The 23,636-nt window shown below is 37.8% G+C and overlaps 2 protein-coding genes across 2 annotated transcripts in view; one reads left to right on the plus strand and one right to left on the minus strand.

The window, feature by feature from the left end:
- The window catches only part of LOC108911043 (laminin subunit alpha), a 36,004-nt gene that overhangs the window by 7,936 nt on the left and 4,432 nt on the right, over window positions 1-23,636 (minus strand). Inside the window, exons 3-29 of the mRNA XM_018715866.1 lie at window positions 20,989-21,225; window positions 20,765-20,935; window positions 20,499-20,712; window positions 20,233-20,442; window positions 19,906-20,178; window positions 19,171-19,308; window positions 18,836-19,108; window positions 18,643-18,774; window positions 18,202-18,525; window positions 17,601-18,133; window positions 17,331-17,540; window positions 16,972-17,280; window positions 16,268-16,598; window positions 16,056-16,213; window positions 15,845-16,001; window positions 12,386-12,782; window positions 11,562-12,332; window positions 9,731-9,971; window positions 9,531-9,658; window positions 9,348-9,472; window positions 9,116-9,289; window positions 8,770-9,051; window positions 8,483-8,709; window positions 8,254-8,421; window positions 8,036-8,198; window positions 7,688-7,976; window positions 48-789 (exon numbers count right to left, since the gene is read on the minus strand). Coding sequence (XP_018571382.1) covers window positions 48-789; window positions 7,688-7,976; window positions 8,036-8,198; window positions 8,254-8,421; window positions 8,483-8,709; window positions 8,770-9,051; window positions 9,116-9,289; window positions 9,348-9,472; window positions 9,531-9,658; window positions 9,731-9,971; window positions 11,562-12,332; window positions 12,386-12,782; window positions 15,845-16,001; window positions 16,056-16,213; window positions 16,268-16,598; window positions 16,972-17,280; window positions 17,331-17,540; window positions 17,601-18,133; window positions 18,202-18,525; window positions 18,643-18,774; window positions 18,836-19,108; window positions 19,171-19,308; window positions 19,906-20,178; window positions 20,233-20,442; window positions 20,499-20,712; window positions 20,765-20,935; window positions 20,989-21,225 — 7,377 coding nt within the window. The remainder of the gene's footprint in view (window positions 1-47; window positions 790-7,687; window positions 7,977-8,035; window positions 8,199-8,253; window positions 8,422-8,482; window positions 8,710-8,769; window positions 9,052-9,115; window positions 9,290-9,347; window positions 9,473-9,530; window positions 9,659-9,730; window positions 9,972-11,561; window positions 12,333-12,385; window positions 12,783-15,844; window positions 16,002-16,055; window positions 16,214-16,267; window positions 16,599-16,971; window positions 17,281-17,330; window positions 17,541-17,600; window positions 18,134-18,201; window positions 18,526-18,642; window positions 18,775-18,835; window positions 19,109-19,170; window positions 19,309-19,905; window positions 20,179-20,232; window positions 20,443-20,498; window positions 20,713-20,764; window positions 20,936-20,988; window positions 21,226-23,636) is intronic.
- Window positions 1,418-4,929, plus strand: LOC108911044 (RNA exonuclease 1 homolog). Its single transcript, XM_018715867.1, has one exon. It carries the CDS (start codon window positions 1,478-1,480, stop codon window positions 4,664-4,666), a length of 3,189 nt encoding a protein of 1,062 aa, XP_018571383.1. The 5' UTR covers window positions 1,418-1,477; the 3' UTR covers window positions 4,667-4,929.

The following is a 23,636-nucleotide window of genomic DNA, read 5'->3' on the forward strand; positions in this document are numbered from 1 at the left end:
AAAATCGTGCGAATTAAATACATATAACAACAACTTAAATAACTTACCTCTGAGAAAGAATTATTAACTAGATCTTCTATGGTGATAACAGTACCCGAGGCTTGTTCCGCGTTATCGGCTGCATTTTTATAGGCTTCTCCTAAGTCCTGTATTTGAATCTTGTCCAAGATCTTCTCGATATCCTTCAACAGCTCCTCATTCTTATTATGTGAAGTTTTAACAGGTCTGTACTTAGAAATCGCCGAATTCAACTTCGGTTCTAGTTTTTGGTAAGTGGATTGATTGGAATCGTGAGCGTCATCGAGAGCCTTAGCGGAATTTGTGTCTGCATCGCGGGTCCTATCTTGGACATTATTCAAAATTTCTAGAGCGTTACTAGTGTCATTCTCAGCGCCCTCAGCTGCATCCCTAGCACTATTAACAGCGGCTACGATATCCCTGTAAGCCCTCGCTGCTTTAACCGCATCCTCAGAACCGATTTGAGATTCCGATAAGATATGTTCAAGTTGTTGAACCCTATCCGACAAACTGTTGGCATGGTCTTGGACGTCGGGTTTTAATTTCTGAACTTCTTCGAGTTCAGCTTCGTTATTTTCTAACTGGCTGTTGAAGTTGATATTGTTTGATTCTAGAACATCGGGGGCATCTTGAAGTTCTTTTAACTTCCCAAACGACGTGTCGATTAAATCCGATGCGTTAGCAAGAATTCTCTCAGAATCTTTAATATTACTCTCGGATTCGATTATTTCATTTTCTATGTTTTCTAATTTGCTTTTCAATCGATCTTTTCTGAAAATCAAAGAAATTTTCACATGTAGAAACTATTGTAATCAATATTTAATTTTGCGTATATTACGGGGGATATGTTTGAAAATCAAATAAAACTTAAACAAAACTCTAACATTTTTTTTAACGTGAATTCAGAAATTACCTTTTAAATTTAAATGTACGAACTGCTTAAATAAAATGTATATATCGACCACAGACCACCATTGCCATTGATCTAACCTAACTAATGATTATAAAATATTTTTCACTTTAAAATAAAATATTTAGTAGATCAAACAAAGGCATTTAGAATTTATTAATTAATGCAGATAGACGGAGAGAGAAGTTTTTAATCACACATCTGTTTGTTTATCCTTGAACCCAAGAAGCATCTGGACACAGAATGTGGTTGCATCATTTTGAGATAAATATATCGACACTCCGACAGTTCGACATCCGTTCTAAATTTTTCACTGTTCGTATAAGACCCTCAATCTTTCAGTTCAAACAGTTTTGTGAAAACACATTTAACATTGGATAAACCATTAAAAATTTCAAATTTACCGCCATCGTCGAGTCACGTGGCTATTGTTGTGGTGTCAATTTTATTTTTGATCTATGGGTGTCAATCGTCAGAGACCGCTAGGTTATGTGTTGGGACTGGAAATTATCGTCCTGAAATAAAATGAAATAATAATAGTCGATAATTATGTTGCCTACTAAAGGCTATTTTCAAGACATCGAGTGCCCTTACTATAATAGCTTATGTGGAAGACCATATTGCCATTTTCGACACAAGAAGAAGCCAACGGAAAATGCTGATGATGTTGTAAGTGAATGTGAAAAAGAAATATCAGCGATTCCTACATATAAACCCACCCCAAAAAGTGAACTGGCTAATATACAAAACAGTAAAAGTCACATTCCTATAAGTTATGTACCAGATTTCACAACTGATCGAAAGTCAAGACCGTTGCCAAAATTTGATAAACCTACCTACAAACCTACACCTTTAAGTATACTTTCGTCAGCTAATAAGAGACGAATTTCAGAGGAGAATGGAGAGAACATTGAAGCTATCAAAGAAATCAAGCAAAACATTGCAAATGTTGAATATAATCCTGCAGTATCATTACAACCCACAAAGGACATCGATTTCGAAGATTTATCTACAGAATTTGACCTTATTGATGAAATTATAAATTCTACAGAGAAGATACAAAAGAATGCAACTGAAACCGCAAAGAATGATATTGAGGATGAACTACTAAATAGCAATAACGAAGAAATTACTGTAAAAGAAGGGAAAGAATCTCAGAGTGATATAAATATAAATGAAAACATTGTCAAGTCGCAACAAAAAGAGGACAAAACAAAATCATCTAAATTAAATATTGAAAAGCTTGAGAGACATGAGAAATTCAGTGACAAAAAAGAAAAATATGAAAAAAACGAAGAAAAACCTGTGAAAGCCAATATCACCAAAGAAAAGGATACTGGTAAGAGTGTGAAAGAAGATAAATCTAAACGAAGCAAGAATGAAAGTAGTGCGAAACATGAGAAAAGTGAAAAATCAAGAAAAGGAAAGGAAAGCAAAGAAAAACATAGAAGTTCGGAAAGAAGTAGTTCAGTTAAAGAAAAAACGAGCAGCTCCAAGGAAAGTAGTAGTAAAGATAAAAATAAAACTAATAACGATAAATCACATAAAAGTGTTTATAAAGATAAACATCGAAAAGAAGAAAAAAAGGGGAAAGAAGAAAAACATTCTCATAATAAAAGTAAACATAAGAGTAGGGATTCAAGTACGAGCAGAAGTAAGGAAAAAAGTAGTCACAAAAGTAGGGAAAAGGAAAGAGACAGAAGACCTGAAAAGGAGAAAAAAATTGAAAAAGATAAATACAAATCAAAGAGTAAACACAAAGTCAAAGAAAAGAGTGACGATAAAAAAGAAAAATATAGTTATTTAGAAGAAAGTAGTAATGAAAGTGATACTCAAGTTTCTATAATCAATGACATAGATAACAATTTTTCCGATTTAGACTTTGACGACGAAGATGAAACTATGTTAGAATGTTACAAGATATTTAACGAGTATAAACCGCCAGAAAAGCCAGCTCTTGATCTACAATTGGAGAATAAATTGCTTGAAACTAGTTTGCCTCAACAGACAATAGACAATAGTGATTCTTTGTTCGGCAAAAAACGGATAGCTCATTCAAATATCGATAATATCGCTACATATTCACAACTGCATCCGCCTAATAAACCAAAAACTGTGAACACACCCGGCCAAATGTTAACTAACCGTTATAAAATTGCGAAGCTTGCCCAAGCTAATAGAGAACAAGAATGTATAATTAATGAAATCAAACAAACCCCGTTACCCGCAAAAAGGCCGGCGCCTTCCTTATTAGAAGCTGCACGAGAGCATAAACTTCGAAGACAACAAATTCAAAATAAGCGGGAGGATGCGACTTGCCTGGTCGACGACATAATAAAAGGCGTTGCAAAACCGAATTCGGCACAAACTAAAGTCACGATAAAAAAAATTGCTCCGGCCCAAAACGTAAAACTGATAGAGAAGGCTAAAGAGAGGATTTCCAAAATAAAACAAACCTCCCAAGTGAAAACCGTCGCCCAAACTCAGAAGACCGGCCGAGTCGCTCATATACCCGAAGTTTCTCTGTCAGATATTCCAGACGTACTTCAGGCAGAGAAATCCAAATTACCCGTAAACGTTAGAACACGATTCTTGACGATGATAGCTGACGAATGTGTGAAACTTTACGTGTCCAGAGACGAAGCCTTTACCAGAGCGTTAAATGAGGAATTTTCGTGTTACGAGAAGTGCAAAGTATTAGCGACTTATCGGAATTCGGCCATGCTGGCTGTGAATCGTTTGAGGAAAGAGGTGCAGGAGCGGGATAAACTCGGACTGGGCCTCATAGGCTTGGGAGAGACTTCTGGTAAAAACACGTCATCGGAGCTAAGGGGGCGAAGTTTCTACGACAGCGTTAAAAAGTGGATTCTATCAGAAGACGAGTTAGATACCCACGGTTACCCACGTGAGAGTGACGAACATTACGGTCGTGCTGTGATAAAAAATCGTAAGAGTGTAGCGCCTTCGAATTTAGACGACAATCAAAAGAGGTGTTCTCGATGCCATAAAAATTACCAAGTGGACGATGACGGTTGGCCGTTATTCGAAGAGGAATGTCTGTATCACCCTTTAAAGAAAAGGACTATAAGGGGTGAACAGACGTATCTGTGCTGTCGGAGTAGCGATGATATGGGGTGCGCCACGTCCGACACTCACGTGTCTGAGGGCTCGGACGAAACGGAACTGTCGGGATTTCAAAAAACTATGGACCCCGAATATGAGGACGATCCCAGAAGTTACACCGTTTACGCTTTGGATTGTGAAATGTGCTACACGACCAAAGGCTTGGAACTGACGCGTGTAACCATTGTAGACACTGACTGTAAAACCGTTTACGAGTCCTTGGTCAAGCCGCTCAATCCGATAATAGACTACAACACGAGGTTCTCCGGCATCACCAAAGAGCAAATGGATAAGACCAGCACCAGTATCCTGCAAATACAAGCGAACATTTTACATTTGTGCAACTCGAGGACGATATTGGTAGGTCACAGCTTGGAGTCCGACATGAAGGCCTTGAAAATCGTGCACGAGACTGTAATCGACACGTCGGTCTTGTTTCCGCACAAAATGGGACTGCCCCACAAGCGAGCATTGAAGGCGTTGGCTAGTGAGTATCTACGCAAAATTATCCAGAATGATATTAGTGGCCATGACAGTGCGGAAGATGCCATTACTTGCATGGAACTCATCAAGTGGAAGCTGAAGGACGAGACTAAGACGCGTGGGTCTAAGTGAAGCTGTACTTGTCGATAAGCTAATAACATAATAAATATGTTTGATGACGTTTATTTATATAACCCGTAATTTTAATTTATTAGTTGCGTGTTGCTATATAGACTTTATTCTTGATAAATTTGAATAAAGTACATTTTCTATTCATTAAATTATTATTTAGGTATTAATTTTTTTGTAAATGGTATTGCTTTATAAGTCTGATTGTAAAAATGTACATATTGTTGTATATATATATAATTCTGAGAGGTTTAAATTTGTTCTGATTTGTACCACCTTCACAAAAATAAACTGATTAAGTTATAAAACGTAATTATTATTCTAACGCCTTCAATACGTTCTCTTAATTAACGATATTGGGAGAAACAGATCGGTAATGAAACTACATCCGAAATGAGATCCGAAATATTTAGTCAATATTAGTCGCAGTAGTCGGCAGAGTAGTCGTTTCCCACAATATTATTAGTTAAAAGGTCTTTCATCCGGCGCAATTCGTTTTCGTAGTACCTGCAGATTAGCACGTCGCCCTCTGCTGACATTGAACAGCACTTAAATATGACTTAAATGTTTGTACAAATTTTAGGAAAAATATAATGAGTGTTTGGAGAAACGTTTTTTAAATTATCTTGCTACGATTTGTAAGAGTCAAAGATTTTTTTGAAGTTACAGTTTTTACAGGCGAGACCTTGGATTTTACCTTTTCCTTGAGACGTTTAATACAGGGTGTTCCAATTTATTTATATACAAGCCATTAACTCGGCAAATAAAGGTAAAATATTTTTAATTAAATAGACCTTAAAAGAGAGAATATTTGGAGCATAACTTCCTCAAATAGTCCAGTTACTCAGAGTTTTTACCTCCAAATTCTTTATAACTGAACCGATTGAAGTGAAATTTTGACCGAATGTGGGGAATACCTCAAGGAACAAAACTTATAGTGCCGAAGTGTGCTTTTGCCCTGGGGGTGGTTCCCACACCTTCTTGGGGGTGGAAACTTTTATGCCCAAAATAACCGAGGAATCGATAGAGGAGTCAATTTTAAGTAACAAATGTTATATAAAGTTTTTTGGATAGTCCAATACTTTCCGAGTGTAATTGAAAATGTAGATTTTTTACTGAAAAAGTGCTTATTTTCGGACAGTTTCTTGTAAATAACTGAAACCATTGGATTTAACGAAAAAGTTGTAATGAACAAAAAGAAAGGTAATAAAATAACAAATCTAATGGCATTATTTTGTTTTTCTCTAATTGCAATATAAACCCAGTTATGGATTTATAAACATTATTATATGTTAGCTAAAAACTAAATTGGAACCAGTTAACGTTAAATAACGTCAAAATCATAAATATTAGGAAAAAACTATTTGCACCTTTTTAAAAGTACTTGCTTTGAAAAACCTGAAAAATGAGCTGTTTTAAAAGTCTTTAGAATCAAAATTAATGGAAATATGATCGAAATAACATAATAGTCTCATTTTTTTTAAAGAAAAAATTAAACAAATCAGTGTCTTTGGCGACATAATTAAAATTAAATCAATCCGTTTACAGATTTCTTCATTTATGTTCTAAGAATATGTTCTGGGTCTTTGACTCACTTACAATGCATGATTTAAAAAAAAATCTTAATTTTTGAAAATGTTAATTTTCCAAATTTCGGTGTTTTTTAAAGGTTTTTCCGGGTTGAAAATTTGGGATACATTAAGTTTCATGTTAGATAGCACATGAAATTACTCATACTGCACAAATAAAAAACAATTTGATTACAAAAAACGCTTAAATTTGTATTTTTTCTTTTTTTTTCCAATAAGGGGTGGTTTTCACCCCTTAAGAACAAAAAGCACACCTAGCGCATATATAAGTTTTGAAGTGGGGGATAAGATGAGCCTAATTCTAAATTTTGAGAAAAATCTATGCAGTTATAGAAAATTCGAAGGTAGGTATTACTATATTTTCAGCTACAGTAACTGGGCTAAAAATAAATTCTAAGCCTATACGACTTTTTAGCTGTAGATTTAAAAAAAAACTATTGACAATTTTTTGATACAAAGTTTATCGCGATGTTATTACACCCCTTGGTTCTAAATTAAAAATAGAAATGATCACAAAAAAACTAATAGAAAATAAAATAATTGAAATAAAAGAAAATATATCAGAATGTGTCGCAATTTTATATATAAAATTTAATAATCAACAGGTCTTTATAGAAAATGATAAACTATTTTGAGATATGTAGAATAAAGTCTGTTAAACGTTAAAAATTGACATCCAAAATAAAATCACAGCACGTTCCGAATCAATTTGGAGGAAGTCATAGAGACACCCTGTATATAATTTAACGCAATCAGCTAACAAAATACCGTTCAATCGTAAACTAAAATTAACTTACCTTATTTAACGTGCTTCTTATAATATCAATATCTCTATTCCTCATTTTAAAGGAAATAACCTTCTTTAACAAAAAGTAATGTCTTTAACTAATAATGATTAATAGGACGTTTTCTAACGGTAGGTACAAAGTTATGTTTGGCATGTAATTAAGTAATAATGCGTTTAGTTGCAATGACATTTAAGATTTGACATATACTTTATAGGTTATATGTCACACAGCGACCTACTGCAGTTGGTTCAAAGTAAAGCTTCTTGCCAGTAGGAATTAGGTAGCAAAGACATATAAGATGACATATACTTTGTAGGTTATATTTCATAGAGCGACCTACGCCAGTAGGTACAAAGTAATGCTTTGCGTCAGTAGGCAAGTTTACCTTATCCACAAGAGTTGTGTGGAAGTTTATGAAATTAATAAAAAAGAAACATACAATATTTATAAATTATCAAAAATTTATACAATTTTTCAATGTCTGAAAAAAAAAACTGATATTTCAATACAAATAAAAAAATTATGTTGTACTTTAAATGTAATTTCAACCTTGAATTTCATGTGGATTTTAATAAATGTTGGTTTATATACGAAAAATACTTTTTTTTTAATGAACCAAATTAACTTCAGCACTGAAAATTACTTACCCGATTCTTGCTACTATATTTTCCGCTTCCTTGGCCATATTCAAAGAATACTGGGTGTGGTTAAACAAGTCGTCCAACTTCTCGTTGAAATCCTTCAGGGCTTCCTTTATCACGTCCACCTGTCCCTGAAGGGTCTCAACCGGGTATTTGTAATCTACGACGTTTTTTAATACCTCGTTGATCTTATTCAATTCCTTGTCCGCCTCGTCTTCGCGTCCGGTCAAGTTATAACTTTTTATAGACTTCAGGAGGGTTTCGCCAGTTTGCACCGCCTTGTCTATTTCGCTGCCTACAAAATAATAAAACGAATAAATGATATATTTCGTGGCGCACGAGGGATCGATATACCGGCTTCCTCGTTTAATTCTCCCGTGATCCTGTCGATTTCGTCTATAGTCCGAAGGGCGTCGTCGTCTGCTTGATTAATCTCATCAAGTAAGATCTCCAGTTTGTCTTTCAATTTCGTCGATTGATTCCGGAGAGAATCGCTGTTCTCAAGGGAGTAATTGGACTGAAACGGAGACATAAATGTGAAAACGTTGATAATAATTAAGATGTTTAAACACCTTTCTGTTTAAGTTCTTCGAGTCTTGCTCTAGGCTCTCCAGTTCTTGGATAATGTCGTCCAAATTGATTTGCCTCGGATCGACTTCGTTGAACTTCGGTTTCTGCCTCTCCAACTGCACTTTCATGTTCTCCATTTTCTGCCAAGTGAAATACCTCGATCCGATCGACTACAAACGAAACGACACGCGTTTTATTACAAACATTTGAGGTGGTACCATGACGACTTACATTGAAATCAATTATAACCGGGTCTATCAACACAGCTAGACTATCGGTATCATCTAGAAGGGCGTGGTGACAACTGTCGCACTGGTGACAACCGAAGTCGGGGACGAAGGCCCACCGCCTTGGACACTGGTCGCATTTCTCCCCAATCACGCCTTGCAGGCATTCGCACTGTCCGGTAAGTGCATTACATCCAAACCCGAGCGAATATTCACTCTTACATCCGCAAGCTGAAAAAAAACATAATTCGCAACTCCAAAGACAATATTAACACCCGTACGTTAACTTACAAACGCAACCGCCGGAAGTGTAATTCCAGTACCCCCCAGCGCACCTATCGCAGGATCTTCCGGTAGCGCCAGGCTTGCACTTACACTGCCCCGTGACGTCGTCGCACTGATCACTCTCAGAAGCCTCGGCACACTCGCAAGGTACGCAGCCACGGCCCGACTGGAATCCGTAGTGCTCCACTTCGCAACGGTCGCATTTCTCGCCGATCACGTTGGGCTTGCACACGCATCGTCCTGAGAAACTTTCGCAGTGGTCTGTTCCCGTCTCGTCGCATATACAGGCTGTTAATTAAGAACATCGACAATTATTAAATTAAAAAGGTTTTCCTGGAAAACAATTCATTACCTTGACAATTCTTCAGGTTCACCGCGTCACCATAAAAACCTGGGGCGCAGAGTGAGCAAGCTTCGCCGAAGGTGTTATTCAAACATCGTAAACAATCTCCCGTGACCGTATCGCAGGAACTGGGATCTTGGGGGTTAATATTCCCGGAACACTGGCAAGGCTTGCAGTAGTCGTCTAGACGGGCGTAGAATTAAAATTTACGAATAAAAAAATCAAGCAATGAGTGTATTACCTACGACCTCAGGACGACCGTAGTAACCGGGAGTACAAGAGTGACATCTAGCCCCGATATAACCGTCTACGCAATCACAACTGATCTTTTCCCCATCTGCACTGACCTCACAGGCCGTCGCAAAGCTGCACAAAAACAAAAAACATTACAAACGTTAAGCGAACAGCTAAAGCGGAAACCTACTTGTTGCTTGCAATAGGCAGAGGACAAGCGCAGATCAAACAGTCGTTCGGAGTTCCCGCTAGAGCGTTACCGTGGTAGCCGACGTTACAGAGCTCACAGTGGTCACCTCGAGTGTTATCGGTGCAGTTCTATGAAAATAAATCGGAACGTATCGTTCGGTTTCAACATCCCTATCCCGGAAATTAAAATTTGGTACTTACGAAACAGATGCCGGTGTTGACGTCACATTCCCTCGCGTGTCCATTGCACTGGCAGGGAACACAGTAGCCGCCGTGCGGTCCCGACGATATCCTGTAATAACCAGGAGCGCACTCCTCGCATGACAAGCCCTGATAGTTCGGGGGGCAGTGGCACTGCTCCACCGAAACAGCCAGGGGACCGTTCCTTACATCATAGTCGTCTTTGGCTCTGAACGCTTCGTCGAGGGCCACGTTAATTAACCTGTCAAAAACGTGGGAATAGAAACGTACAATCTCTCAAGATATAGATAGATAACTTTTTATTTTTCGCTTTGTAAAGTTGTCAGAAACAACATATAAACAGTTACCAACTGTAGAGTGTACGCTAAATTATTTATTTAACAAATTAGTTGCAAAATTACAGTTTTTGTAAAATATATAAAAAAATTTAATTTTTAAAAGAATTAACTGCGCCATTCGAAAGAACAGAAAATTTTACATAAAAAATGTTAATAAAGTTTTTTTCTAAAATGCGAATCGAGGGCTGTAGAATTTTTTTTCTAACATACGAAAAAGGAGACGGGCGGGGCGGCCCCCAAGTATAGCTCTCGAAGAGCGCGCGGCCCCGGGCGCGCTCCACTAAATTTGTTATAACTTTTGATCTAATTGATCAAATCGACCTCACAAAAATTTAAATGAAAGAAGAGTCATCCAGCTATCAAAATTTTATGTCTTTAAACTTGAGAAAAAAAAATATACAGGGTGATTCACAACCTCTACAAAAAAATTTGGGAATAGATGCGGCATGAGAAATGGAGTCAATATCGTAAAAAAAATGTTTGTAAAATCCTTATAGTTTCCGAGAAAAAAATTATTGAAGTTATAGTACCTTCAACCACTACACAGCTGGACAACTGTAGTCTCTAGCGTCATTCGCAATACGCATGGAGAGCCACGTGGCCTTAGCGACTCCAAATATTGAAATCCGTCGTTGTGATAGTGTTTTTACCTGTTATCTGTGGTGCTTACAACAGTTTTTTAGTAGTTAGTGTCAAAAATGGTTTGCGTGTATAGCATCTCAGAGTTGATGGATATCGTTTTAATTTATGGTGAAGCAAAACATCATTTGTGTTAGTTCATAGAAAGTGATTAAGACGAACCCAAATGTGTTTACACATCCGTGGATAAAATTTTGAACAATTGTTGTTGTAACATCGGGTACGTCAAATGATTTTATTATTTAAAAACACAAATTAATTTTATTAGTTAATAAAGGCAAAAGCATTTGAATTTGCCGACATAAAATAGGTGGTATAAAATTCTATTTATTTCTTTCTTTGCAAAAGTTTTTGTCCGTTTTTATCACACCGCCATGCCGGTCGCATTGTGCAAGGTCAGGTTTTACAGTGGACCAGTTTTCAGAAGTGTATTTTTAAATCATTTTCGAACTGCCCTTTTTGATTTTTTCTTTACAAAATTGTATTTGTAAGGGTCCCCTGTACATCCAGAATCTTTTTTTGGATAAGTTCTGAATCACACTGTATATATATAATAAGTATGTATACAAAGTTTTCAATTTTTTCATCATTTTCAATGATCTCTGAGACTGACCTACTTTCAGTGAATTACATAATGTCAATCCACCTGATGGGATATGACAACACGGCGCTAGACGGGCAAAAAAACAAACGTCTAACATTAATTTGGTGAAACGAGAACAGCCCAATGTCACCGCTTCATTTTCAATACCTTGCAAGCATACTTAAGTTGTAAACTATTTTCACCGATTAACGGTTGTGGCATCACAAAATACACATTTCATATTTTTAGTTAGTTAGCGATTATGTCTTACCTCGTCGTAACGCTAGCAGTCCAGTACGTAGCCCTGATATAAATACCGCGCAGGTCTCTAAGCACCTCCATAATGTGTTCCCTTCTTGCGGCTCCCCCCGCGGGCAGTTCGAAGTTGCTCTCTACCAACTGCAGCGTGCTGTAAAACTCCGTCGCCGGCGGCGGCTGCTCGAATCCGTAATTAGTCAAATACAATCCGGCTCCCTGTAAGATAAGGTCCGGGCCGTTGACGGCGGACGCCTGCGGTCCGATGACGTAATAAATCGTGTAGTTCAAGAAACCTCCGTACGATGTTAATTTTTCCCCTAAATAGTCCTGAGGGGCCGAGAAATACGCCGCGTTCTCCGACACGTTAAAATAGGAAAAGTCCACGCCGATGACGTTTTCGTTTTCGTCTACGCTTTCCACGGTAAGGTTCAAGTTTGTTACGTTCAAGGGTACGGAAGCGTGGACGGCGACGACTTCCCAGTCCCTCATCTCCGTCAGAGCGATTTTAAGCAGGTTCGATTCCGTACACCTGGTCGTTTTACCGAAACAGAAGCATTCCGTGCACCCGTCATCGTTGTCGTCCCTCAGGTTAAAGGAACCCTCTCGGCAGTATTCGCATCTCGGCCCCACTACGTTCTTCTTGCAGAAGCATTCGGCGGACACCTGATCGCAGATCTCGGCCGTGGTTCCCACGGTGTTGCACTCGCAGGACTGGCAGTACGGGAACGAGAAATGCCCCGGTTTGCATTGGTCGCAGGGACGACCGATGATGTTATTCTTGCACCTGAAAAAAGGTTTGAGTTAATCCGCAACAAAAAGAAAATTATTCGCACTTACGGGCATTCTCCGGTAAGGATGTCGCATTGTCTCGTCTCGTTAACACCCAAATAATTACATTTGCACTCCTCGCAGCCGATAAGGGGGTCGTAACCGTAAGTGTAGGGCTCGCATTGATCGCATCGCTCGCCGACTACGTGCGGCGGGCAAATACACTGACCCGTCGACGGTTCGCAGTAGGCAGTCGACGGACAGTTGCAGGGTTTGCAGTCGGGGAAGCCATAATATCCCGTTTTGCACGCCTCGCACTTTCGTCCTATTATGTGATCTTTACACGGGCACTGTCCCCCGAACTTCTCACATTCGAAACTGTAGGAACCGGAGAAGTCGCACTGACAAAAGAGTGCTCCCGTGTTGTGGTTGGCCGTTATGGAGAATACGGAGTCACGACAGAAACCTACAAAAATACAAATACAATGAAGCAGACAGATTGACACAGATATTGAAGAAGGGTCGCCCCAAGCGAGGACCTTGTGGTATACCTAATAGTCCAAGCATTATAGAGAAATGCTTACAGAAATTATTACCTGGACAAAAAAAATATGACCGTATAGAAAATTAAATTTTAAATTGAGTTTCTTGTTCTTTAAACTCGATCCAATATGGCGAACATGGTTAAAAAAAATCGCAAAGTTGAAAAAAACGGTTTTTCTAAAATAACTAAAAAAATATAGCACGGATTGAAAAATTTTAAATGAGAAAGTTGTAGGTTTTAAAAAGATCTATCGACTGATTTTTTGAAAGTATCGATTGCTTTGTTACTTTTCGAGATATATCGAAAAAACCGTTAAAAATCTTCTCTTTTCTCTTCTTCTATAACTCGTTTACATTTACGTGCCCATATTTGCTATTTACTGCAAGCATAGCCCGCGGCAAGCCAAAAAAGTACATTTTTGAAAAATTTAAAAATATTAATTATTTTTCGAGATATATCGATTTTTTGAAAAAAAGGCGCTCTCGAAAATTGGCTAGATCTTCTCAGCGGATAGCCCTACAGTAACGATTTTCGGTTTATTTTCTTCGTAAAGAGTTATATTATCATGCTGTTAAAAAATGTTGACGATTTTATTAATTTTAAGGATCAAAAAATGACTGAAAAAGTTGCACTTTTTTTGGGTATGTTTTTTTCAAATGACTATTTCAATTTTTATTTTATGAAAATGACTTAAAGAAAGAAGCTGCTGACATTTTTTCACGAATTTAAAAAAAAAAGTGTTTTTTTACGACCTTCTAGAGCCGAGATAATTTTTTTATTTAAATAAATTTTTGAGGCCGCAATTAACATTATACAGCGATGCGCTTGATGGAGGTTAATATTGAATACTTATATTTTCAAAAAAAAATAGTAGGATATGTTTACTTGATTTTTAGTATTAATAGTTGAGAAGTAGGGGGAAGCGGCGCGCGCTCGCTATGAAAACTGATGACGTGCAGTCTAAATGGTTCGTGCTTGCAAAATCTTTGATATCTCGGCTTCTGGATCACGTACAAAAATTCTTTTGTACTTAATCTGGGGTAGCTAAACACGATTATTATAGTCATTTTAGCCTTAGAAGCAAAATAGTACTGTAAATGTTTAGTTTTTATTTAACTTATATTTTTTTTACTTTTATTATACTTCTTCACGAAAATATGGACGACGAACAAGAAAATGAATCAAAAGACAATCCGACAAAGAAAGGAAGAATTTCATTCGATAAATAATTTTATCTGTAAGTATAGGATACTTTAGTTTTCATTGTAATAATTTTATAGATATTTTATACATAGTTGTATAATTATTAAATATTTTTGTAAATAAATTAAATTTTTTAAACTTATTTTACACTAAAATTAATAAATTATTGAAATGATGAAGTAATTGTTAAAAAGCCAGCAACAAGTACGTCAGTATGATTAATGAAGCAAAAAAAATTAAGGTATTACACGAAAAATACTGTAATATTATTAATTATTAAAATGACGATATATGCAAAAAAAAATTGTAATTTAAATAAAAACTANAATTAAGGAATTACACAGACCCACAAAAAAAAAAAAAAAGTTGAAAACACCAGACTAGACCCACCTATCCTTATGTATTTTGATGCGCTGAAACCGAATCCGGAGTCAAAATTACTCCATCACCCTCCAGTTTTTTTTAAATCGCGAAAAACTACCCCAAAAACATGGAAAATCTTCAAATTTCGCGATTTCTACTTTTTTTTTTTGTGGGTCTGTGTAATTATACAACTATTTATAAAATATCTATAAAATTATTACAATGAAAACTAAAATTATTTATCGAATGAAATTCTTCTTTTCTTTATCGGATTGTCTTTTGATTCATCGTCCATTGTTCGTCGTCCATATTTTCGTGAAGAAATATAATAAAAGTAAAAAAAATATAAGTTAAATAAAAACTAAACATTTACGGGACTATTTTGCTTCTAAGGCGAAAATGACTATAATAATCGTGTTTAGCTACACCAGATTAAGTACTAAAGAATTTTTGTACGTGGTCCAGAAGCCCAGATATCAAAGATTTTGCAAGCGAGAGCCATTTAGACTGCACGTCATCAGTTTTCAGAGCGAGCGCGTGCCGCTTCCACCTACTTCTCTGTCCGGTCCAGCTGACGCACTCAGCGCTTGCACGTTTTTTTTTTTTTTTTGAAAATATAAGTATTCAATATTAACCTCCATCAAGCGCATCGCTATATAATGTTAATTGCGGCCCCAAAATTTTTTTTATAAATAAAAAAATTATCTCGGCTCTCGTAGAAAAACATTTTTTTTTTAAATTTGTGAAAAAATGTCAGCAGTTTCTTTCTTTACAAGTCATTTTCATAAAATAAAAATTGAAATAGTTATTTGAAAAAAACACCCAAAAAAAATGCAACTTTTTCAGTCATTTCACAAGATTTAGTCATCTTTCGAGAGCGCCTTTTTTTCAAAAAATCGATATATCGAAAAATAATTGATTTTTTTAAATTTTTCAAAAATGCACCTTTTTGGCTTGCCGTGGGCTATGATTGCAGTAAATAGCAAATATGGGAACGTAAACTTAAACGAGTTATAGAAGAAGAGAAAAGAGAAGATTTTTAACGGTTTTTTCGATATATCTCGAAAATTAACAAAGCAATCAATACTTACAAAAAATCAGTCTATAGATCTCTTAAAAACCTACAATTTTCTCATTTAAAATTTTTCAATCGTTGCTATATTTTTTTAGTTATTTTAAAAAAACCGTTTTTTGCAACTTTGCGAATTTTTAACCACATTCGCCATTTTGGATCGAGTTTAAAGAACAAGAAACTCAATTTAAAATTTAATTTTCTACACGGTCATATTTTTTTTGTCCAGGTAATAATTTCTGCAAATTTAACGTTAATCCGCGACAGAATGCTTGGACTATAACACTACTACGATTTTGTTGTGCAAAATTAAAATTACCACACAGACCTAAATAGACAAACTCACCCTCGTGACTAGTGTCGATGTTAAAGTGGTTGTTACCGCACGTCGAGATAAATTCGCCCGTTCTATCTATCTCCTCTTCTTCGAGAATTCTGTCAGTATACTGATCCGCAGGTATTACCAGGAGGTAATCCAGGTACACGTTCTTGTTATCCGGTTGCTGGAATAAAAAATTTGTTATTACGGCAGTTTTTAATTTAAAAATACGACCTACTTTCAACGTAACCACAAAGTTTTCGGTGAGGGAGAACTTGTTATTCCTGTTGTTCTGCAGGACCACCGATCTGCATCCCGATTGGGACGGGCAATGTCTGACGGGTACGGTGGATTCGTAAAACTGCCCGTTCTGTATGGTAACGTTCAGGTCGAAATCTGCAAAAAATTCAAATCAGCTCACGAGTTACCTTTCGATAAATACTCGTTTACCCGGGAATTGAGGCTGGTAATAGTGCAACACGAATGTATAGTAACCGGGATGGGTCACTTTGCCCTTCAAGTCCACAAAAGTTTCCGACGGGTTCAACCAGACGTAAGACGTTTCGTTACTCCCCCTGATCGGCGGTCTGTTCTTTCCAAGTTCTCCTTCCAAGTCTTGCTCGAATTGTATCTTCTTAGATTCCGGGGGGTTGCGGAAAGAGAACGGAATGCACTGCTCGTCTTTACGGATGCATACGGGTTTGGGCTCGATGTAGTCCAGAGACCATTCTTCGTAGGGAACCGCGTAAATCGAGTGGACACCCACGTTCACGTTGTCGCTCTAAAAAGTTAGAATAAATACCCTTAACTGCAAAATTAACGTTGACGTCTCTCAATTAGGCCGGTCATTGTAGCTTTTTTCGGGAAAAAAATACTATTAGAAGTTTTTTTGCAGAATATTGTTCGGAAACGTATTGTAAACAAAATATCAAAAAATTAACTCGAGACTAGTTGGGAAACTAACTAATTTGAATTTGACAACCGTTGTTACTATTTTTTAAAGCACTGTGTTTAGTTTATGAATCTCAATGTCAATGACCACTGACTTGGCTTAAGTGAACTACGTAATACCCATCCACCTGATGGGATATGACAACAAGGCACTAGATGGGTAAAAACAAACGTACAATGTTAAGTCGTCGCTGAAAAATTACCTTCAGGTCCAGGACTATAAAACTCCCGTTGACCGGATATACCGCCACTCCTCCTCGCTCGTTAATAACGGCCTGCCTGCACAACGCCGTGTAAGGGCAAGAATAAAGTTTCAAGTTGCCGCGTTCAGTTCCATTCCACAGATGGGCGATCACGTTCACGTCGTGGGTGCGTAAATCGTTTAACGGTGTGGCGTAGTTGATCACGATAACGTAAGGTCCAGACTTGTGCACACTGATATTAAACGATATGTCCGGCTGGGCGGCGTTTAATAAAGGGACCTTGTTGAATGCCCCGATTTTGTTTAAGTGCTGAAAGAAAACTTTTGTAAATTTATATTATTTTAAGCGAGCGGACTTACCTCTACGTCTTGGAAAAATTCATGTGTTTGTTCGATATTCTTGCCGGATCGTATGAAACCGCCGATACCCCACGATTTATCGAAAATCGTTATGTTCGGGTACGCGTAATGTCGACAAAGGTCCTTTTTGTCTATCGTGCAAGGCTTTTCTACCTTTTGGTTCAAAACTGTGGCTAAGTAAAAATCTTCGGGAAGGAGGACGAAGTAATCCTAAAATCAAGAAAAAAACAGTAAAAAACTTTTTAAACCTTCCGATATCTTCTAACTTACGATTAGAACGCTGCCGTTTACGTTTATACTGACAAACCAACGACCCGGATTCATCACAAACGGCTTCGGTGTGTTTCCCGACTCTCCCGAGACGGTAACAAAAGACGGCTCGGACGTGTTTCTGAACTGAACCTTGACGTACTGCTCGATGTCGTTTGGATTATCCGGCGTAATCCTTATCCCTCCAATTACGCTATTAGGATTACCGTTGACAAACCTCAGTACCATTCTGTACAGCGACGGTTTGAATATGTAGATAACCTGGATGACTTCCTTTTGTAGCGACGAGAACACAGCATACCCCTTCCAGGAATAGTTTGGGAAAACCCGTTCGTTGTGAGCGTACCTAACGCTGCTATTCTCTGGGGTACGACCGTCCTCCACCTCGTACTGGTATTGGTACAGGGTGGGAAAGTAATGGGTCTGTAGGGGTTCTTTACACGTGCGACCCGTCACACGGGACTGGCACGGACACTGACCCGTCGTCTTGTGGCAGATGTTACTCACCGATCCCCCGACGTCACAACGGCAATCTGTAAAAATTATTTCACTTAGAATTCGTAATTATATAGTTCCCTCTAAAAAAAAACAGATATCCCACCTGTACAACCGAAAAGGTTATCCTCCCTCATGTCGTAGGTGCCGTCGGCGCACTCCGTGCAGCCCCTCGCGATAACCGACGGTTTACAGACGCACTGTCCGTCGTCGGTGTCGCAAACCGCGATGCCACCTAAAACGCCCGTCTTATTGCAGTTGCACTCCTCGCAGCCGTCGGGATTGTTACGGTTGAGGTTCCAGTAGAGCGGCTTGCACTTGTTGCAGATGCGCCCCTCCACCCGGTCCTTACATTGACACAATTCGCCGGCGGGGACCGAACCGCAACCGGCAAACCCTGCCACCACACCAGCCGGATGGCAGTTACAATCTGAAATACAAGATGGCGTTTATATCATACTGTCAGCTGTCAAAATATTTCCGAACTGTCAAATTTCAGGAAATTTAATTAGTTAATATTATTCATAACTTTGAGGGAATATTTTACCTTCGCAAGCTGGGAAATTATAGTATCCTTCTTTGCACACGTCGCAATGCTGCCCGGCGTAATTTTCACGGCATTCGCATCTACCCTCTTGATCGCAAGAAACACCGATCGCTCCATGATCGCATTTACAGGCTAAATAATTAAACAATAAGTATTAGTATTATATATATATTAGTTTTAAATGGCAACTTACGCTTGCACTCGGGATAGTTATAATATCCGGGATAACACTGTTCGCAGGTGCGCCCAGCGTAATTCGACAGACAGGAACACTTCCCGGTAGTGCTGCAGGTGGAACCGTGAGATCCGACCTTGCTGCAGTTGCAGGGCTTGCAATCGGGGTAGCCGTAGTACCCCATGATGCACATGTCACAACGTTCGCCGCCGTAACCCTCTCTACAGATGCACCGGCCCGTTTCTTTGTTGCAAATCCCCTCTTCGGTTCCGCTGGTGTCGCAGTTGCAGTCTGTTAACCAAAATTGGGTTAAATAACACTTCCTCCTGACAACGATCGCTAAATACACTTACACGTGCATTCGGGGTAAGAGTAATACCCGTTTCTACACTCGCTGCATTTGGATCCCGCGTAGTTATTTTTACAGGAACAGTTCCCGCTCTCGTGGTCGCACGATGGAGAGACAGAGCCTTGCTGATCGCATCCACAGTCTGAAATTAGAATTATTTTTTTACCAAGCAAGGTATTCATTATTTTGTTAAAGCACTATGCTCGGTTTATGAATCTCAGTGTCGACGACTTCTGAAAAAATTTAGGCGTACTACATAATACCAATCCACCTGATGAGATATGACAAGGTGGTAGGCGGACCAAAAACAAACGATGAAATGAGACTGGCCGAATATGTCAATATACAGGGTGTCCGCGTTTTTTGTAGCAGGACTTTCACAACTTGTACTAAAAGTCCTTTAAAAAAAAGTTCATGTTCATAATATATGTAGAGATGCGTCGTTTTCGATTTACAGAGTGTTCAAGTTTAAAATGAGAATTGATTTTTTATTCGTAAAACGAAAACCCCATTTTAGACTTTGTTGAAACTTGGCAACTTTGTTGAAACTTGGCAACTTTGTTTCTAATAACAATACTCATTTTCTCACATAATTTAATTTGTCCTAATTTCTCCAGTGGCGTCACAACAAGATACCAGCTTGAGAAAAATAGGAAAAAAATATGGTACGCCACTGCTTTTTCTGTGTAATATTAATTAGAAAAATAGACAAAAAAACAAGACAATCGCCAATACTTACGAGTGCACTCGGGAAAGTTGAAGAAGCCCTGGGCGCACTCCTTGCAGTATTTCCCGCCAAAGTTCCGTAAGCAAGTACACTCCCCGTCGTTAAGTGAGCACTGCAGGTTTTCGGTACCATTGAGGTAGCACTCGCACGGCTTGCAGTTCGGATAATCGTAGTAGCCGAAACTACACCTGTCGCAGTTCGGCGGCGTGAATTCTTTCCTACACTCGCAACGTCCCGAACCCTCGGCACAGTTCCCCGTCGAATAAAAGACGTCACACTGGCAAGCTACGAGAAAATAAATTTACAGAATAAGAAACAATTAAAAAATAAATCCCTTACGTTCGCACACGTCCGTTTCGTTCCAGTGCTTGTTGTACGGCCTGAAATACTTAGGTTTGCACTTGTTACAGTTGATCCCTTCCGTGTTATGCTGACAGTTCTGACAAACGCCCCCGCCCTCGTACTTGCCGTATACGTCGAGAGACAAACGTTTCCGGTCCACTTCCCCGTCGTAAACGCATTCGTTGCTGTGTTGGAAGCAGTTGCAAGCTGAAAAGATCGTTTCGTGTTGTCGCCGTGAAGAAAATAACCAGTAAACAACTTACGTTCGCACCTAAATGGGTCGTTGTGCTTCGACTGCCTCCAGGCCTTCTGTTCGAAACCGGGACAGCACGAGTTGCACTTCGCCCCGCAGGTGTTGTGTTTGCAGCGGCACAAGAGAACCCTGTTATCAACGGGATCGGGAATGTCGCAGGCGTCAGCGTGTCCGTTGCACATGCAACGACCCCCGATGCTGATATCCTTTATGGAGTAGAAATACTGAAAAGAGACTCGATCAGAGGGAAATAAACTCGTACGGGTTATATTATACCCTTCTCGTGACCGTAGGATCTTGACGGGCCACCGACATGAGGTGGCCGAGTAAATTTTTAGTTCTCAGGAACCTTAGTCTTACGTTGGTGGCTCTGGTCCACTCTTGTAGGACGGTGGAGTTAAAGTAGTGATTGGCCGAAGGTCTCTTGTTCAACAGGGATATCGGAATCTAGAATTAAACGAAATAAACGTTGATGTTTTGAATATCGGGCCGGTACTTACTTCTCCCCCTTCCAGGGGCACAATTTTGGAGTATTCGGTGCTACAAATGACAGAGTCATCTCTCGTGATTGACTGCAGACTCTCCCTTCCAAAGAACGTTTCACAGTCAGCTGGGGAATCTGAGAAGTACTGCCAGGGGGTGTATGTCTTCCCGTAATCGGAGGATTTTTCCAACACCCACAAACCCGGTCTGGGGGAGTTTGCCATTCTTATGTACACGTAGGCAACATGGAATTCCTAAAAATTCATCTGGTATTAGATAGGCGACATAATTGTTATCATTAACAAAGCACAAAAAGAAAAGATCTCTCTTAAATCAATATGTATTTATATTGCTGTAAACGAATTTAAATTTGGCGCCATTTAAATGTGATTATTGATTATGATCATAGAGGGCGCTAGTATTATGAAGAAGAAGAAGAGAGGAGTCGATAAGAAAGGAAGTTAGTTGTTATAACAAACTTCTAAAAATACAAGTCTATGGTTGTTATGTATCATGTAATGTGCGTTGACTGAAATGGGAGAAATTTTCAATCAACGTAACGTGTTTTTAAATTGTGCTAAAGAAAGTCTAATCTCCCTCACAAAAACGTACCATTGAACTATGAACCTCTGAACACAAGACAAGATACATCAGTTAGTTACAAAGAAATGCCTCAAGAGGGCCATTGCCAACTTAAAATAAATCAAATTTCTAAAACTTCCGTTTTGTAGCATGATTCGAATGTAATTTTTTGTTGTTCATTTCACTAGCGCAGTTAGTTTTTTTTAACTGAAGTTTTCGAGAAAATAACTTTTTAATATAGATGCCTAATTAGATTTTGTTTAAAAAGAGATACTTGTTATTGCAATATCACACAAATTACACGATATTTAAGAAAAGCTCTTTAAGAAAAGCTCAAGATTTTTTTCAATTAGACTGTAAATAATGGAGTTACAGTTGATTTTTAAAATGAGACTAAATTTCCTCGGAATAAAATAAACAGGAATATTGCTTTGGTAAATGTATTTTGATAAGTATATGATTCTTCACTACTTATTCCGTTTTCTTCTGATTTTTCCATATTTTCCTCATTTTTTTTATTTCTTTTGTATTAAAATAGAACATGAAATAATGTTTATTATTGATTGAAAAATAAATTGCAGTTCATACTGGTTTTTTATTATGTTCTGTTGGTCAAAATTCTTATTCCGAAACGTTTCTAGCAGCTACTTTCGTTGAGTAAATCCCATACGACTTTTGTATCCCTCATGTAACATTAAATATTACATTCTTTATTGTGAAGATGGACGTTGAATTGTTTAAATGTTTATTATATCTTTATCTTGTTTCGTGGAGCCAAACTATATCAAACAGGGTAGTGGGCGGACAACTTCCTTCAGTAATCAAAGTCTAATTCACTATCAGTTATCAGAGGATGTCACAGAATTCATTTCGTTATCTACGAGTTGTCGTTATATTATAACGCTAGTCCTAGGTAATTTTTATGCTGCAGTACAAACAAAATTGTCGCGAAACTTTTCTAAAAACTGCAACTGCGAGTAATACGAAACTTATACCAGCGACCAACATAATTAACACTGGTGGCGTTAGCACCTACTTGTTTTTAATATCACCTTGCGCGTGTCAGCCAGTTAAGGTAAAAAAAAATCATACCTACATGCTAGCTTCTGATTTAATTTTAACAAACTAAAGTGTAAATACGAACATAAAAATATATATTAATTTAATGATTGTTTAGCTGCATGTGCATTTCTTATTATAGTGAATGTAGTTTTGCATAAGAAACATTTATATGCAATAAAAAACAGTATTTTTATAGGCGTTATTTAAATATTATATAGTACGTTATATAAGTACGGCTTATAAATAGTACAGTGACTTAATGTGTGTAATAGAGATAAATTTAAAAAGTAATAAAAATATTACTATTTTAATTGCATTCCCTATTTTATATTTAAAACAATTTTTGACGCATACAGTCTTGAGGATGTCATAATAAAAATGACGAAACGTCGACAAATACTAACGAATAATACCGGTTTTTTATACGTCCTGACCCGACCATACCAAAAAAATATAAAAAAATACTCCGTCAATAACACCGACAAAGACAGTTAATAAAAGATACCATAAAAAAAATAAAAAACTGATCTTTTTCGATTTCTCTTTCCGTAATACCGACTTTATTTCGATACGAAAAGTTAGATTCAGTAAAAATAAATAAAAGCTACCTACCTATTATTAATTTAATTATTTTTATTTATGATCTAATTTTAGAAGAATTCTAGAATAATAGCTAATACCTACCAAGACATATCTTTTCGATATCGGCTCTCTGAGAATAAAATCGCGTCTGTTAAATGTATAAGACCAGAACTAGCAAGAGTCAAGGGGACATGTGTTTACCAGACATCCCGATTCCCTATGGGACTTAAAAATATACACTTGGTTAATTTAAACAAGACAACACGAACGAAAACTTCAAGAAGTAACAATAAGTATGTCTGGAAGATGACCTAATGCACAATACTTATGTCATCGCGAATATCGTGAGCTGGCATCTAATTTTAATTAATTTATTTATGTTGCGAATTGACGCTTTAATTGCCCCATAAAAATAACGTTTCTGACCCGTCACATTTTC

This window comes from Anoplophora glabripennis, unplaced genomic scaffold, assembly GCF_000390285.2.
Source record: "Anoplophora glabripennis isolate ALB-LARVAE unplaced genomic scaffold, Agla_2.0 scaffold640, whole genome shotgun sequence".
Taxonomy (NCBI): domain Eukaryota; kingdom Metazoa; phylum Arthropoda; class Insecta; order Coleoptera; family Cerambycidae; genus Anoplophora; species Anoplophora glabripennis.

Coding starts and splice junctions, on each gene's coding strand:
- LOC108911044 (XM_018715867.1), top strand. CDS start 1,478: ATGTTGCCTACTAAAGGCTATTTTCAAGACATCGAGTGCCCTTACTAT.